This window comes from Mustela lutreola, chromosome 4 (genome assembly GCF_030435805.1).
Source record: "Mustela lutreola isolate mMusLut2 chromosome 4, mMusLut2.pri, whole genome shotgun sequence".
In the NCBI taxonomy this organism is placed as follows: Eukaryota; Metazoa; Chordata; class Mammalia; order Carnivora; family Mustelidae; genus Mustela; species Mustela lutreola.
The window spans coordinates 53,933,722-53,951,077 of NC_081293.1; the positions used below are offsets into that span (position 1 = coordinate 53,933,722).

The 17,356-nt window shown below is 37.6% G+C and overlaps 1 protein-coding gene across 2 annotated transcripts in view; it reads left to right on the forward strand.

Moving 5' to 3' along the window:
• Nucleotides 1-17,356, forward strand: part of MICU1 (mitochondrial calcium uptake 1) — a 244,368-nt gene that overhangs the window by 40,047 nt on the left and 186,965 nt on the right. Inside the window, exons 2-3 of one of the 2 annotated variants that reach the window (XM_059169979.1) lie at nt 8,930-9,002; nt 12,972-13,133. In XM_059169979.1, the coding sequence (XP_059025962.1) occupies nt 12,973-13,133 (161 nt within the window). In that variant the 5' untranslated portion in view covers nt 8,930-9,002; nt 12,972. The remainder of the gene's footprint in view (nt 1-8,929; nt 9,003-12,971; nt 13,134-17,356) is intronic. The other variant, XM_059169978.1, reaches the window with a different exon arrangement.

The following is a 17,356-nucleotide window of genomic DNA, read 5'->3' on the forward strand; positions in this document are numbered from 1 at the left end:
AAACAATGACAAAACTTAGCCAGAAACTTGAATCTCCTCATTTCTAGTCCAATAGCCTGTTATATAGCCATCATATTTATAATTATTTATGATTAGTGAACTTCAATTTCCATTTAAATCAATAAATATTTAGATGTGTTTAATACCCAAAGTATTATATTAGACTTTGTGGTTGTATTAGGCATAGGAATCACGTTCGGCATCCATGGAGATGCAGAAGCCCAATTTGGTGAGTTCTTTGAGTATATAAACTATGAATATGGAGTCCATTATGAAATTATATTCACTATAGTAATTCTTGTAGACTGCACAAGGAATAACTCAACTGGCTAAACTGAAACTACTTAAATCTGCTCTCAGAAGTCCATAAATCTTAAATCTAGCAGTAGCAGATGCTTATTTTTTCTGTTATTTATTCTCCTATGTTCATGGCAACTATTGTTCATAGTTTGCACGTGTTTTGGGAATAACACACCCTTTGCAAAGAAGAAGTGCTATATATATCAGTGGAATAAATACATTTATTTATATTTGCACTACTGCCTAATGTGTATTTAGTAAGTTTTAGGGTGTAGCTTTAGTAAAAATAAGAAAAAGTGCATCCATCTGTGTTACGTCACTATACTAGAGTTGAATTGGGCATACTGTAATTTTTTAGTATAGCTTCTGGCATTCCTTTTTTTTTTTTTTTTTTTTTACCATTTTAATTCAGTCAGAATTTCATTTGACGTCTCTTTTCTGTTTTCAAAAGGATAAATATGACAGCAGAATGATGTGTATTCTCACTTTCCAGTAGTGTGTAAAGATGAAACACTTGCTGAATATTTTTGAGACCTTTGTTGCTGTTTACATTAAATCATTCTTGAGGTGTTTGGGTGACTCAATCGGTTAAGCATCCAACTTGATCTCAGCTCAGGTCTTGATGTCAGGGTTGTGAGTTCAAGCCCTACATTGGGCGTGGAAACTACTTAAAGAAAAAAAGAATAAAATATTCTTTTCAGCAGTGTAATGAATGCATAATCCATTCAAGTATTTTGAAAGTATAACTAGCCATTAGAAGACAAATGTTAAGGATGCCCGCGTGGCTTAAGCATCTGCTTAAGCATCTGCCTTTGGCTCAGGTCATGATCCCAGGGTCCTGGGATCGAGTCCCACATCGGGCTCCCTGTTCACCAGGGAGCCTGCTTCTCCCTTTGCCTGCTCTGCCTGCTGCTCCCCCTGTTTGTGCTCTCTCTCTCTCTCTGACAAATAAATAAAATCTTAAAAAAGAAAAGAGAAGAAAAAGAAAACAAACGTTAGATGGAAGAAATATTCCCAGTCAGTTCTGGTAGAGCTCAGTAAGATTGAATTGGAAAAGTATTGAAATGGTTCATATTGGGAAAGTTTTATCTTTTTTTTTTTTTTTTTTTTTTTTTGGTTAGTAAAAACATTTTACTAAAAAATAACAGTGGATGGATTGGTGTTAATATTGCATCTGACCTAAAAATATTTTATATCTAAAATAAATCTAGGTGGAAAATATGACTCCTTTTTAGAGGAAGGAAAGCTAAAACCTCAGGGTTGGGGAATATGACTGGAACAAAAGAAAATAAATACAGTTTAGTATTCTAGTAGTCCTCAGAACAATAGGGATGAACTCTTGAGAACTAAGCAAAGATTATGAAACTCATTTATTATAGGTAAGGTACAAATTAAATTAGATGTCATTTTTAATCCACCATATAAATTGAAGAGATCAGCAATAGCAAATATAGGAAAAGAAGTACCCTGATAAACTGTTGGTGGCATATAAATTGGAATGTCAGTTTTGAAGGGTAATTTGACAGTATCTTTCAAAGTTAAAAGTGATCACGTGACATTGCCTTTTCTTTCTTTCTTTCTTTTTTTTTTTTTTTTTTTGAGAGAGAGAGAGATCATGAGAGGGCTGGGGCGGAGAAAAGGGGAGAGAAACCTAAGCAGACTCCATGCCCCCACTAGGGGCTCCATCTCACCACCCTGAGATCATGACCTGAACCGTAAATCAGCAGTCAGATGCTTAACTGACTGAGGTACCCAGGCACCTCATGAGTTACTTTGAAATAAGTGGTTTCATTTGTAGATGTCTGTCCCACAGATTTACTTGCATAAAAATAAATGCATAGGAAATGTCTCTGTAGCTAAGTTTGTAATGGCAAAGTATAGAAACATCTTTAATTAATTAAGGATTAATTGCCAGATAGTTGAATTGTGTATTAACTGCCAGTTAAATTGTGGCATAATCATAGAATGAAATACTCTGTTAGAGTTAAAAAGGCTATCTCTTGTTGGAATGATTTTTAAGTTGTATTTAAAAAGTTTTAAAGAGGGGCGCCTGGGTGGCTCAGTGGGTAAGCCGCTGCCTTCGGCTCAGGTCATGATCTCAGAGTCCTGGGATCAAGTCCCGCATCGGGCTCTCTGCTCAGCAGAGAGCCTGCTTCCCTCTCTCTCTGCCTGCCTCTCCATCTACTTGTGATTTCTCTCTGTCAAATAAATAAATAAAAATCTTTAATAAATAAAAAAAAAAAGTTTTAAAGATTTGCAGATTTGTATGATATGACTTCATTATATAAAACAAAGAATAATGCAAAGCATTCCAAATGCTGAATATTTGAGTATATACATACGTATATACATATGAATATTGTTTATATGTAAACAAATAGAACGATTTCTGGAAAGATGCATACAAACTTCTTTCTGAGTTTACTTCTAGGGAGACTGGTGGGGTTTCAGAAAGATGAAGAATAAGACATAGTTTCTTTTTTATACTTTTGTACAGTGACTTTTTTCTTAAGATTTTATTTATTTGACAGCACACACACGTGCACGAGTGAGAGAGAGAGTATACAAGCAGGGGCAAGGGCAGGCAAAGGGAGAGGGAGAAGTAGGCTCCCCTCTGAAGCAAGGATCCCAAAATGGGGCTCGATCCCAGGACCCTGGGATCATGACCTGAGCTGAAGGCAGATGCTTAACTGACTAAGGCATCTAGGCACCTCTGCAGTGACTTCTTTCAAAAGATTTATTTGAGAGAGAGAGAGAGTGAGAGAGAGAGAGTGCTTGAGTGAGTAGGAGTAAGGGACGGGGCAAAGGGAGAGGGAGATAGCAGCTTTATCCCTGCTGAGTGAATCCCAGCACCCTGAGATCCTGATCTGAGCCAAAATTGAGTCAGAGGCTTAATGGACTGAGCTACCTAGACGCCCCTACAATGACATTTTTGATAATAAAAATGTGCTCCTATCTTACTTATAAACAGAATGCAAGCAGTTTTGCTTATTCTATTCCAAAATCTGTATCATGCCCAACAAATCAATATTCTCATAATTTTTCCATCTTTAGATTCTTCTTTTATTGCTGTCCTCTAACTTCAGTACCCACGGCAAAGGGGAGGTGAGTGTGGTTCCCTAGGTTCAGTGACTCTGGCCATCCAAAACTTTTAGGGCATTCTTACTGGCATCTGTTCCCAGGTGGAAATTTGAATGAAATGGCAAGGCAGGGTGTCAAGATGTCTCGATGGTGCAAGGTTGAAGGTTGGCCCTTGAACCTTGAAAAGTCACCAAATTATAACTTAAGTCTTAGAATTGATCAGATTCAGAGAAGCTTTTTTAGGCAAACTAGTATCATAGGAGATTAAACCAGATTGCTAATATATTAGTTTACCATGAGAAATACAGCTGGCGTGGAGATCTAGGATACTCTCATCTTCTGATCAGCATGTTCTCTTTTGAAGGCAGTCTAAACAGGAAGCTCTGTTAGAATCATAACATACTTAGTAAGCATGGTAATAGAATAAAGAGGAGTTAAATATATAATTTGGATACTTAATGGCTGAGGCTCTGATGACCTTCAGTTCCAGGGTTAGTATATAGCTGCCACTGGGATGAATAAGGTGAATCTTAGTGGGCACTCTTGATTGTGCTGATTTTACAATGTAGTTCTCAAAGAACAATCCTACTTCAGTTTCTTAGAGTGTACTGAGCCATCACGTACATATATTATATACGCCAGATGTTGTATTAGATCATGGAAACACAGGAAGGACACTCGGTTCTTGTTTTCTCAAGCTATTAGTTCATGTAAACTAAACACTTTGGAACCTTGAAGTTTTATTTAACTGAGGTCTAAATTTTGTTGGTGGCCAAATTTGGGTAGGTCTCAGAAATTTGTCTTGGCCTCAGAATTAGTAGATGTTGTGCCTTTTTTTTTTTTTTTATGATGTTATTTATTTACTTGAGAGAGAGACAGCACAAGCAAGAGAAGGGGCAGAGGGAGAGGAGAAGCAGGCTCCCCACTGAGCAAGGAGCCTGATGTGGGACTCAGTCCCAGGACCCCAGGATCATGGCCTGAGGTGAAGGCAGCTACTTAACTGACTGAGCCACCCAGACGCCCTGCAGATGTTGCTTTTAACAGTAGTGCTGTTGGTAATAGTATACACCAGAAGTTTATTTAGGCCAGTGTGAGGATTGGAAGAACTAAGCAGTCCTTCTTTAGATGTGCGATTGTCAGAGATCAGAAATAGAAGGCAATTAATCATATAGAAAAGTGCAAGCAGTTATTTTAAGTCAGGATCAGGATAAGGTGTAGAATTCTAGTAGTTTAATAAGTTAAATCAGGATGTGCCAATAATCAGGGTTTTAGGGAATGAATTTGATTCAGGTAAAACTTAACCTTAGTAGGGAACCCTGCCATGATATGGGTTGATTGCTAAGACATTATTGGGCCTCTGTCCACTGTTAGGGCTGGTAAATGATAGTCCCTAGCTGAGGAGATTGAAACACCAGTCTTCTGGACCCACCTTTATTTTTCTTAAAATGTAAAGCATGAAGAGAATCTTTCCTCGAGTATCATTAAATTTTATTTGGATCACCTAATTTTTTTTATAATTAAAAAAAGCACATTTATTTTACTTTTTTTTTTTTTTAGCTGGCATGTACATATTCTGCCTTTTAAAAAAAGTTTATAAGAGGGCAGCTGGGTGGCTCGGTTGTTTAAGTGTCTGCCTTTGGCTCAGGTCATGATCCCAGGGTCCTGGGACTGAGCCACCAGTTAGGCTCCTTGCTCAGTGGGGAGCCTGCTTCTCCCCCTCCTCCCAGCTTGTGCTCTCTCTCTCACTACCTCTGGTGTCTCTCTCTCTCTCTCCCAAATAAACAAATCTTTTTAAAAAAAATGCTTAAAAATGAAGTAATACATTGTAGAAGTCTACCTCTTAATATCACCCATCTTCTACCCCAACCAGCCCCACCACTGTTAACTTTATTGTGTGTCCTTCCAGAGCTACTTACTAGAAACATGCACGTATGCATTCTTCTTGCTCTTCATTTACATAAAAGGGTAACATACCATATATGCTGTTCCACAGCTTAGTTTTTTTTAAGATAACAGTATGTCATGAAACTCTTTAAATCCATACACAGTTTTTTCATTCCCTATTTATTGCTACATGGTATTGCCTTGTATATATTTATCATGGTTTAGCCAGTCCTCTCCTGGTGAACACTGAGGTGGATTTAATCTGTTGCTGTTACCAACCAGATAGGATGAATAACTGTGTTTGTGTGTATATAACTTCACAGGTGTTCAGGTATATCATTGGGAAATTTTATCAGAGGTACAATTGCTGGCTGGCTGGATGCAGTTTTATATTATGGGTGATTTTCATGGATATTTTAATGGATATTGCCAAATCGCCCTCCATAGATTGTACTATTTTTCTTTTAGGGAGTACTTTGTACCAGCTTAACAGATTCCTTAGCAGTGCCATTTCTATAGTATTGCCAACCAGTGTGTTTTCAAACTTTTGGATTTTTTGACAGTTTGATGAGCGAAAAACAGTATCTCAATATAGTTTTAATATGCATTCTCTTAGTATCTTTTCATAGTTCTCAGAGCCATTTTTACTTCTTTTTTCCAACTGTTTAAATTTCTTTAGCCCAACTTTCTTGGTTTGTGAAATGATTTAATAATATTTTATGATTAACATATTTAATATTCATATTACATTGTATTATGTTATACTATTGTTTATTTTTCTATGGTTGGGCATTTGATTTCTTTTTGGAATGTGGCTATTATATTTATTTTGCTGAGAACAGTTATTAAAAAATGTTTTCCCCTTTAGGTTATTTATTTGGGAACAAGAATTCTAGGATTTAGTGTAGGTTTTGTACTAATTAGCTGTGAGTAAACCCCATAACTTATCTGGATCTCTTTTGTTTATCTCTAAAATAAAGATGCTGGGGCACCTGGGTGGCTCAGTGGGTTAAGCCGCTGCCTTCGGCTCAGGTCATGATCTCACGGTCCTGGGATCCAGTCCCGCATTGGGCTCTCTGCTCAGCAGGGAGCCTGCTTCCCTCTCTCTCTCTCTCTGCCTGCCTCTCTGCCTACTTGTGATCTCTCTCTGTCAAATAAATAAGTAAAATCTTTTTAAATAAATAAATAAAATGAAATAAAATAAAGATGCTGAGTTAAATGATTTCCTGGTCCTGTGACCCTTTGAAAGTTATCAAAAGCAATATATATATTTTTAAATTTTTTTAATAAACATATAATGTATTATTAGCCCCAGAGGTACAGGTCTATGAATTGCCAGGTTTACACACTTCACAACACTCACCATATCACCTACCCTCCTCAATGTCCATAACCCCACCACCCTCTCCCTCCCCCCTTCCCCCCAGTCACCCTCAGTTTGTTTTGTGACATTAAGAGTCTCTTATGGTTTGTTTTCCTCCTGATCCCATCTTGTTTCATTTATTCTTTTCCTACTCCCCAAATCCCCCACATTGCATCTCTACTTCCTCATATCAGGGAGATCATGATAGTTGTCTTTCTCTGACTGACTTATTTCGCTAAGCATAATACCCTCTAGTTCCATCCGAATGGCAAGATTTCATTTCTTTTGATGGCTGCATAGTATTCCATTGTGTGCACACCATCTCCTTTATCCATTCATCTGTTAATGGACATCTAGGTTCTTTCCATAGTTTGGCTATTGTGGACATTGCTGCTATATACATTTGGGTGCACATGCCCCTTCGGATCACTACGTTTATATCTTTAGGGTAAATACACAGTAGTACAATTGCTGGGTCATAAGGTAGCTCTATTTTCAACTTTTTGAGGAGCCTCCATGCTGTTTTCCAGAGTGGTTGCTCAAAAGCAATCTATTAAGCTTAATAGTCTTATAATAGGTATAGAAACAGCAATGTTATCTTGTTATAGGTTTTAAAAATCTTGTTCTGTTTCTTGTTGGATAGATAATGCTTTTCTTTGGTAACAAAATTATGTTTCCACTTGCTTCCCTTGACCTTTCTTGGATGGAAATATATCTTCATCTTTTTTTTGAATCCACATGAAAAAAAGGTATGCCTTTTTGAAGGGGGTAGGTAGTGTTAGGGAAGAAAAATGTGCTCAGTTTTCTAGACTCAATTGGAAAGCTGATCTCCTTAAATCTGTTTACATGGTCTCGCATCAAAAATTAATACATTCAACTAGTTACACTCTTTCTTCACTACAAAGTTAGGAATTAAATTATAATAGTCTTTTTTCACTGTTTTTTTTTTTTTCTTTGTTGACTTGTCAACTGAAAATTGCACTAGAGAAGATGAATAGGTACATCTTTTTTTTTTTTTTTTAAATATTTTAACAACTTTTGGGACGCCTGGGTGGCTCAGTTGGTTAAGCAGCTGCCTTCGGCTCAGGTCATGATCCCAGGGTCCTGGGATCGAGTCCCACATCAGGCTCCTTGCTCGGCAGAGAGCCTGCTTCTCCCTCTGCCTCTGCCTGCCTCTCTGTCTGCCTGTGCTCGCTCGCTCTCTCTGTCTCTGACAAATAAATAAAATCTTTAAAAAAAAAATAAATTAAAAAAAAAAAATATTTTAACAACTTTTGAGTAATGTCTATTCCAAATGTGGGGCTTAAACTCATAACCCTGAAATCAAGAGTTGCATGTTCCACCAACTGAGCCAGCCAGTTACCCCTAGATATATCTTTTGACATGCACTTTGGGGAATGAGATTAAAACCAGTGGTGAAATGAGATATAGACAGTAATATTTGAATTACAACATCAAAATGTAAGTAGACTGTTAGTAGAATTCAGAACTTTCAAAATTTAAAATCTAGCACCAAAACGTACAGACATGGATTCTTAACACTAATAAATCTTGATTGTATGATATAATCTTACTACCCCCTCAACCTCAAATGAAATAGATTAAAACTCTGCCATATAGATTTTCACCATAGTTAGAGAGCATTAGGAGATAAAAGGAACCCTAAAGCTCAATTACGCAGTTCTCTCATTTTCTCAAATTCTTCCTTAAGGAAGAATAAGCTTCTTTTGTGCACAGCTGTTTAGTACTAGAGTTGAGCCTAGGTCATTGGATCATTGGATTCCTATTCTATTTCACTTTCTGCTATCTGCTATTTAGTGTTGTTATTATTTTATTTCATTTATTTTTTTTTAAAGATTTATTTATTTATTTATTTGACAGAAATCACAAATAGGCAGAGAGGCAGGCAGAGAGAGAGAGAGGAGGAAGCAGGCTCCCTGCTGAGCAGAGAGCCCGATGCGGGACTCGATCCCAGGACCCTGAGATCATGACCTGAGCCGAAGGCAGCGGCTTAACCACTGAGCCACCCAGGCGCCCATAGTGTTGTTATTATTTTAATCTCTTTCTTCTTTCTGTCTTCCATATCTCCTTCACACTTACATATTAATGTGTGTTGGACAGTGATATCTGATGGTTTTGTCTCTCTTTAGACATTTTCACTTTATTTTTGGTTTCTGTACTTATCATCTAGGCATCCAGTACTTAGGTTACTAATTGCCTTCTGGCTGTATTCACTACTCCTATTAGCTTTCTCTGCCTTTGTTGTTTGCAATTTATTCTTTTTTGTTTGTTTGTTTGCAGTTTATTCTGTTCACTACTGGTAAATAGCTATTCTTCAAGAAAAAATCTTTCATCATGTATTTTCCAATTTAAGGTATGTACTAGTTACCTGTTGTACATATGATCAGAATTCTCAGTCCAGAATTCAGATGACCTTCTCAAGTGATGATGCCTTACCTATTTGATCATTTGTGTATTTATTTATTCTTACTGAAAAATGTGTTTATTACACTGATGAGCATATTTCTATTTATGAGATGTCTATTATTTGGACATATGTTATTTATGGAGAATATCTGATTAATTGTGAATTTATCTTCCAGTCTTACTCCTTGTCTGTTCCAACTTTTGAACTGGTTAGGTTACTTGCCTTTCACAATTGGAAACTTCTGAGTACTCTTTTTCTTTCTGTTGTCAGTGATGAATAATGTTTTCTCCAGATTGATGTTTTAGATGTGCTCATTTTTACTATAAGAAGAGATGTATTTGATCTGAAGAGAAACCAGAGTATTCATTTTTATTATAGACAAGAGAAGTGCTATGTATCTGAATGCACTGTGGGTTTAGAAAATGTTATTTTAGAAGTGTATCTGTTGTTGACAGGCAGGAAGAAAATATAGTGGACAGTCTCCTTGGTGCTATATTTTGCTAGAATATGTGCAGTAAAATGAAATGATTTCTGAGGTTGGAGAAGGTTATAAGAATTATATTGCTGCAGGTCATAGGAAATAGGAGAGAAAAATAATTCTTTTCCTACTTTGTCCATAAAGTGGGAAAAAAGCAGGATTTAGCTTCAACTTTGAAATTGGGCCTAGGTTGAATGAAGAAGGCTATGGGAAAGGTTTACTTAAGAGATTATAGGTGTAGGTCCCAGAGAAGAGCTCATTACTGGTTCCGTGATCTTAAGAGACAGCTAAATAATCTAACTTGATTTGAGCCCAAATGGTAAAGGACATACTTTTCTTAGTGTATTGGGGCTTAGAAGTATACTTAAATGTTTGGAGCCAGTACTTGTGTGATTTGTACCTTTACCTTCATTTGAAAGTACCTTACATAGTCAGATATTTTAAACACCTATAATGTAACAGGCCCTGTACCAGACTGTATGTTTATGATGAGGAAAAAAAATAATTTTGGCCTTAAAGGAGGCTGAGAGCTAAGTGGGGAAAACAAACTTACATATATATTAATTGCCATAGGAAGATATGTATAAAGTGCAAGATAATTTAAATTAGGAAGCAGTGAACTGTGCTTTGGGACAGTCAATGGGGAAGAGAATGAATACTTCAAGTGATTTGAATGAATTGTCATTGTAAAAAAGTTATATAACCAGGTTGCCTGGGTGGTTTAGTTGGTTAAGCCTTTGGCTCAGGTCATGAACCCAGGGTCCTGGGATTGAGTCCCACATCGGCTCCTTGCTCAGCAGGGAACCTGCTTCTCCCTCTATCCTTCCCCCACTGCTTGTGATCCCGCTCTCAATCAAATAAATAAATCTTAAAACAAAAAAAAGTCCTATAACCAGGATGAAATGCCCCTTTCTCTTTTAGTCTGCCTGGTAGAATAAAAGAATGAAGACTTTACTCTGTCCTCAAGATACTGTCTAGAGGAAAAAAATCATTTTCTATCAGTTCTCTGTATAGAGGCCAGAAATGATCCTGTCATTTTTTTGGTGTCCATGAAATTTCTATGACTTTATCAAATTGTTTACCATTCTGAGTCTCAGAACTAAACAAAAGCCTTTGCTGACTAACCTAGTCTTACGCTGCTATTTAAAAAAATTTTTAATTCTCTAATATCTATACTTTAAATACTTCTTCAAGATACCAGCTTAAAAACATATCATTTAAAAAATGTTTCATATATATCTTCCCTAATTAGATTGTGAAATTCTTTTTGACCTTTTAAGTCTAATAAATAGTATGAACTTAAAACATTTTTGTTGAATGAGAACTTCCAGTACTTCTCTTACATGCTGTATTAGTTAGCTTTTGCTGTGGCAGTAAACAACTCCCAATTTTAGTGGCTTACAATCAGAAACATTTATTTCTCACTAGCATTCTGTAGGTCGGTTGCGCTCTGCTGGCTCAGCTGGTCTTCACAGTGCCTGGCTCCAGGCTGAGATCTGTTCCTTAGAGAACCCAGCTTGAAGGATCAAGTCCATCTGGGGCATGATCTAATCTTCATAGAGTGCAGGAGCACAAGAAGGCTAAGGAGCACAAGTGCTTTGTGGAACTGGCCCACATTTTGTTGGTCAAAGGAAGGTCAATGGCAAAATACATACCCAAAATGAAGAGTGTGGAGAATAATATTTGCCTTTGGGATAGGGAATGGGAGAGTGAATGATTTTTGAACAATAATGTGACCTAATACAGGTATTTCTGAGTTAAACAGTGAGAGGTCCAGGTGAAGTTACAAGTATGAAACTAAAGAATTTAGTGGGTGGGAGGCCTTCCAAGGACCTGGAAATGAAAAAAAATTTTAATTAAAACTTAAATTCTTTAACAAAAAGCATATTAGCATTACAATGTAGGGGGGCAGCAAAGTGTCCTAGTTAAAAACTAGTGAGAGGAACAGGTGAAGTTAGAAGTATGAGACTAAAGAATTTAGTGGGTAGGAGGCCTTCCAAGGACCTAGGAATGGTCACCTGGGTGGCTCAGTTGGTTGAGTGACTGCCTTTGGGTTGGGTCGTGATCCTGGAGTCCTGGGATCTGGGATCGAGTCCCACATCGGGCTCCCTGCTGGGCAGGGAGTCTGCTTCTCCCACTGACTTCTCTCCTCTCATACTCTCTCTCTCTTCCAAATAAATGAATAAAATATTCAAAACAAAACCAAACCCCCTCAAAATTAAATTATTTTAACAAAAACAGTATTAGCATTACAAGGTGGGGAGGGCAGCAAAGTATCCTAGTTAAAAACCTGGGTTCTGGGGCGCCTGGGTGGCTCAGTGGGTTAAAGCCTCTGCCTTCGGCTCGGGTCATGATCCCAGGGTCCTGGGATCGAGCCCCGCATCGGGCTCTCTGCTCCGTGGGGAGCCTGCTTCCTCCTCTCTCTCTGCCTGCCTCTCTGCCTACTTGTGATCTCTGTCTGTCAAATAAATAAATAAAATCTTTAAAAAAAAAAACAAAAAACCTGGGTTCTGATGTTAGTCCATTTATATTAGATTCAGGATCTACTGCCTAGCTGCATACTCTAGAGCAAGTCACTGTATCTCAGTTTCCACATGTTTAAAATGGTTGTGCCACTTATAAATCTGTTGCTTTATAATTCTAAGTCCATATTTCATTGTCCTTTTTGTAATACTGGAAATTTCTCTCTTGCCACCTTTTGTTAAGGTTGTCAGTGGAAGGGCTCAAGGGAGACTAGAGAAAGAAGAAGTTTTTCTTCCTGATTCTTGTATGCACTGTAAGACACAGTGGCCTGTGGCATGTGGGACACCTTGGGGCTCTCAATCCCTAGGTAGTTTTAGAGGCGGTACTCCCAAACGCAGTTTTTTCAGTGAGTTCCATACTCTGACATCTCCCCATGGATACTTTCCTGAGTTCCACTGGCATACTGAGTTCTCCTACTAGATGACTTTATAGTAACTTCTGTTGGCCTGGCACTCTGGTAAATTTCTCAGACATCCATGGTCATGTCCTCACCACAGACCTGTATCTCAGCCCTGTTGAGAGTGACCCCTTCACAGATTTATTCCTCTCCTGTTGTTCCGCATCAGTCCTTGCAATAGTAGCTGCTCCCTATATATGTTATCTCTTTAGCCCTTAGTATTTTACCCCTGTTAAAATTAATAATGCTTTACGTTAAACTTTTCCTGTTCAAATTATCATGTGGTTTTTTGGTCTTCCAATTACACTTTGATACATCAGGTTTATAAGTAGTATTTTTCTCATACAACTGTTCTAAGGATTAAATAGGATACTGTATGGTATTGCAGAGTGTTTACTATCTGCCATTGAGTAAGTCCGTAATGATTATTGGTGACGTTGATACTTTCATCTTCATCATTTCAGCATCACTGTTGCCACCACTAGTTAGGAGTAACATTTCTCCTTTTTATCCACAGGATGTTTCGTCTTAACTCCCTTTCTGCATTGGCAGAACTGGCTCTGGGCTCTCGATGTTACCATGGGGGATCACAGCCCGCCCAGATGAGGCGACGACTCATGATGGTAGCTTTCCTGGGAGCATCTGCAGTCACTGCAAGTACTGGTCTCCTGTGGAAGAGGTTAGTGTTAGTCGGAGAGTGTTAGAGTTAGTCTCCTGCACTTGCTTTCGTTTTTCTCATTGTCTCTGTTATGTCAAAGGATTGCATGGATTTCTGGCTTAACTTTGTGCCAAAATTTCTTGCACAAATCATTTGCCGTTGATAATAATTTGTCTATGAGATAGGATGTTTCAAAGAATTCAGCTATTGTGTCAAAGCAACAAATAGGCAGTATTCCGTTTCAAGGTCTGCCTGTCTCCTCTGCTGAACTATTTCAACAATAAACCGATTTAATAATTTCAATAATTTTTAAATAAATGATATATAATAAGAAACAAATAAATTTCATAATTTACCAATTTAGCATGTACAGTTCACTGGCTTTTAGTATATTTACAAAGTTGTACAGCCATCACCACTATCTGATTCCAAAAATTTCCTTCACTCCACAAAGAAACTCCATGCCATTTAGCACTTACTTCCCAATTTCTCCATCCCTCCTAACCCTAGGCAACCACTGATCTACTTTCTGTCAATAGACAGTACAATGGGGATAATGATAACACCTATCTCTAAAAAGAATAATGAGTGATTATTTGGGGCCATTTATTTATTTACTTACTTTTTTGTTTTCTATAGATTTTATTTATTTGACAGAATGCGAAAGAGCACAAGCAGGGGAACAGTAGGAGAGGGAGAAGCAGGCTTCCCACTGAACAGGGAGCTTGATGATGACGGGCTGGATCCCAGGAGCCTGGGATCCTGACCTGAGGCGAAGGCAGATGCTTAACCATCTGAGCTACCCAGGTGCTCCCGGGGCTTTTTAAAATAGCATTTTATTTTATTTTATGTTAAATTAGGCTTTTCACCCAGTGTAGGGCTCCATTTCACAATCCTGAGAACAAGAGTTGCATACTCCACCAACTGAGCCAGCCAGGTGCCCCAAGTTATTATTTATTAAATGCTTTAAAAAGTGCCTGGCATATAGCTTTGTAAATAAAAAACATTTATGGAGAAAGTATTTGGTACATAGTAAGCTATCATTAAATGTTAACTGTTATTACTGGATATAATATGAAGATGGGAAGTGAAGGAGATAGAGTACTAGCAGAAAAGACAGTTTCCAAAAAAAGTTGGAGTTGTGATATAAAAGATCCTATATACCATGCCAAGAAGTTGCGATTTTTAAGTTTTGAAGGTTTTGAAGAAAGAGGCTGGCTGATCACAGACAAGTTTGAAGAGAGATTAATATAGCAACAACAGTGGAATAAACTGGAGTGGGAACAAGCTACAGACAGACACTATTACTTGTTTGAAATGATGATGTGGGTACTGGAATCTTAGAAAGAAGTGTGTGAGTTTAAAAAATTTCCAGGTAAGAGGCACCTGGGTGGCTCAGTGGGTTAATGCCTCTGCCTTCGGCTCAGGTCATGGTCTCGGGGTCCTGGGATCAAGCCCTGCATCGGGCTCTCTTCTCGGTGGAGAGCCTGCTTCCTCCTCTCTCTCTGCCTGCCTCTCTGACTACTTGTGATCTCTGTCTATCAAATAAATAAATAAAATCTTTAAAAAAAATTTTCCAGGTAAAATGGACAGGAAGAGAGGAAGAGAAAGATCTAGACTGTGGGACACAGACAGAAGGAGGAAGAGAGGAAGGCAAAAGAAGGAAAGGAGGAATAGGAAATACACCTTTTGTCCTTTCACTGTAATAAATAGTAAGTGCTTAATAATTTCTTCAGGTATGCTTTCCTGCAGTGCAATTAGAGGACCCCATGCAGGTGCATATAGCATTGTCTTTGGCTTAGTCTAACATCGAAGGTGACACCAGCTGTACCTTGAGAAGTTGTTTGATGATTTGAATGTTTAAGAAGTTACTTTAAGGGGCGCCTGGGTGGCTCAGTTGGTTGGGCAACTGCCTTCGGCTCAGGTCATGATCCTGGACTTCCAGGATCGAGTCCCACATCAGGCACCCAGCTCCTTGGGGAGTCTGCTTCTCCCTCTGACCTTCTCCTCTCTCATGCTCCTCTCACTCATTCTCTCTCAAATAAATAAATAAAATCTTAAAAAAAAAAAAAAAGTTACTTTAAGAAAGTTTTTTCTTTCTGAGTCACTTTGTTTATACTATTCAGGTTAAATGCTGATTAACAAGTTTAGGTTATTTTACTTTTATTAATTTATGGTATTTTTGGGTAATCTTATCCCCAGAAAAAGAATAAGAAGACAATCTTATCTTCTAAAGCATCCAAAAGCAGAAAAATCTACGTATTGACAGTGTGTCTTCAATATGATGCTTCTTCTAAAGCATATGCTTTTACCATAGATTCTAATTTCATGAATGTTTCAAAATCTAAATATACCAAGTGCTGAGATTTTAGTGTTCAAAGATTGTTAGTTTTGTGCCTTTGCTATGGCATATAAGAAGCTATAAAGAGATGAACTTATAATTATTCTCAAGTTTTGAAATAAATATAAATGAAACTTGTTGCGATTTTCATGCTTATACTGAGCTCAAGATCAGTAACAAAAACTCTCTAAAATGATTGTGAGTTATCTTGTTAGATTGCAGGCATACAATTTGCCATTTAATTTTATATTTTTTTTCCATCCTCTTAAAAAATTGGGAAATGAGCAGAAATTAAAATGTTTTCCTAAGAAGTGAGATTTAGAGTTCTTTTTGAAAGAGGGCGGGATATAATTTTAACCCTCAAAAAATTTTAAATTTATGAGTTTTAAATCTTTAAACTTCAAAATTCACTGATTTAAATTATAAAGAACAATATGATCTTTAAAAAAAGTCTAATACAGAAGTAAAGAAAAAAACTTTTTTTTCATCTCCAGTTCCTGTTCCTGTACAAAAATTAATTAATAGCAATACAATACAGTACGATACAATACAAAAATACAGTTTTGAATCATGTAGGTGTATAACAAAGAATACAATTTGGAATGTTTGCCTTCAAACCCAAGTATGTTCTGGGATATATAATTAGGTATAGGTAAAGACCAGATATACTACTTAAATCTGCTAATGTAAATTAAGTATGATTTTTTTTTAAAAGATTTTGTTTATTTATTTGACAGGTAAAGATCACAAGTAGGCAGAGGCAGTTGGGGAGGGCAGGCTCCCTGATGATTAGAGAGCCCGGTGAGGGGCTCAATCCCAGGACCCTGGGATCATGACCTGAGCCGAACGAAGGCAGAGGCTTTAACCCACTGAGCCACGTAGGCGCCCTTTGCCTTCCCTTTTGAAGGATATTTTCACTGGATATAGAATTCCAGGTTGGCTTTTTTCTTTCCAGCACTTTAAGTCTGTGATTCTGTTGTGTTCAGTTTTGATTTTTGTTTTGTTTTCAGTATGGTATCCTCATTATATTCTAGCATTTTTTTTTAATTGTAGTAAGCTATATGTAGCATCAGATTTACCATTTTAACCATCTTTAACTTCATTATCTACATTCACAGTGTTGTGTGACCATCACCACGATTTATCTAGAATTTTTTCGTCATCTCAAACTGAAACTCTGGACCCATTTAACAGTAATTCCCCATTTCACCTTGCCCTCCATCTGTGGTTATTCTGCTTTCTCATTGTATGAATTTGAGAATTCCAGTATATGTAACCAACTGAAGCACCCAGGTGCCCTGAGCATGTACCTTGATCTGAGGGTTGTGAGTGCGAGTCCCACATCGGGTGTAGAGATTACTTAAAACAAACAAACAAAAAAGACAAAAATTTTAAAAAAAGTACCATTTAGAAAATATGTTAGAAAGTACCGTTAATTGGAGGATCTGGAAAGATGGCAGCATAGGAAAATCCTGAACTTACCCTCTCTTAAACACATTAAATCTATGGATACATGTGGATAATTTCCCTTCGCGAAAGATCTGAAAACTATAGGAATTGGTGCCCATAACAAAGAATATAAGGACCACACCAAGATGGGTAGGAGAAGCAGAGACACAGTCCTACAAAAACCCCATCCCCAGAGTGGCAACATTCAATAGAGAAGGAATTTCACCAGGCAGTGCTTCTCCCAGAGGGGAGAGGGGTTGGTGCCTCACATTAGGCACCCTAAAAACTGGGATCTGTACTGGAGAGACAAGCCTGAGAATATTTGACTTGCAAAACCAATGGGTTTGACATCCAGGGGTCCCAGAATTCTATAGGAAACTGAGATTCCCTTCTTAGAGGGCTCATGTGCAGTCTCGTTTGCTCTGAGACCCAGAAAAAAACAAAAACCAAAAAA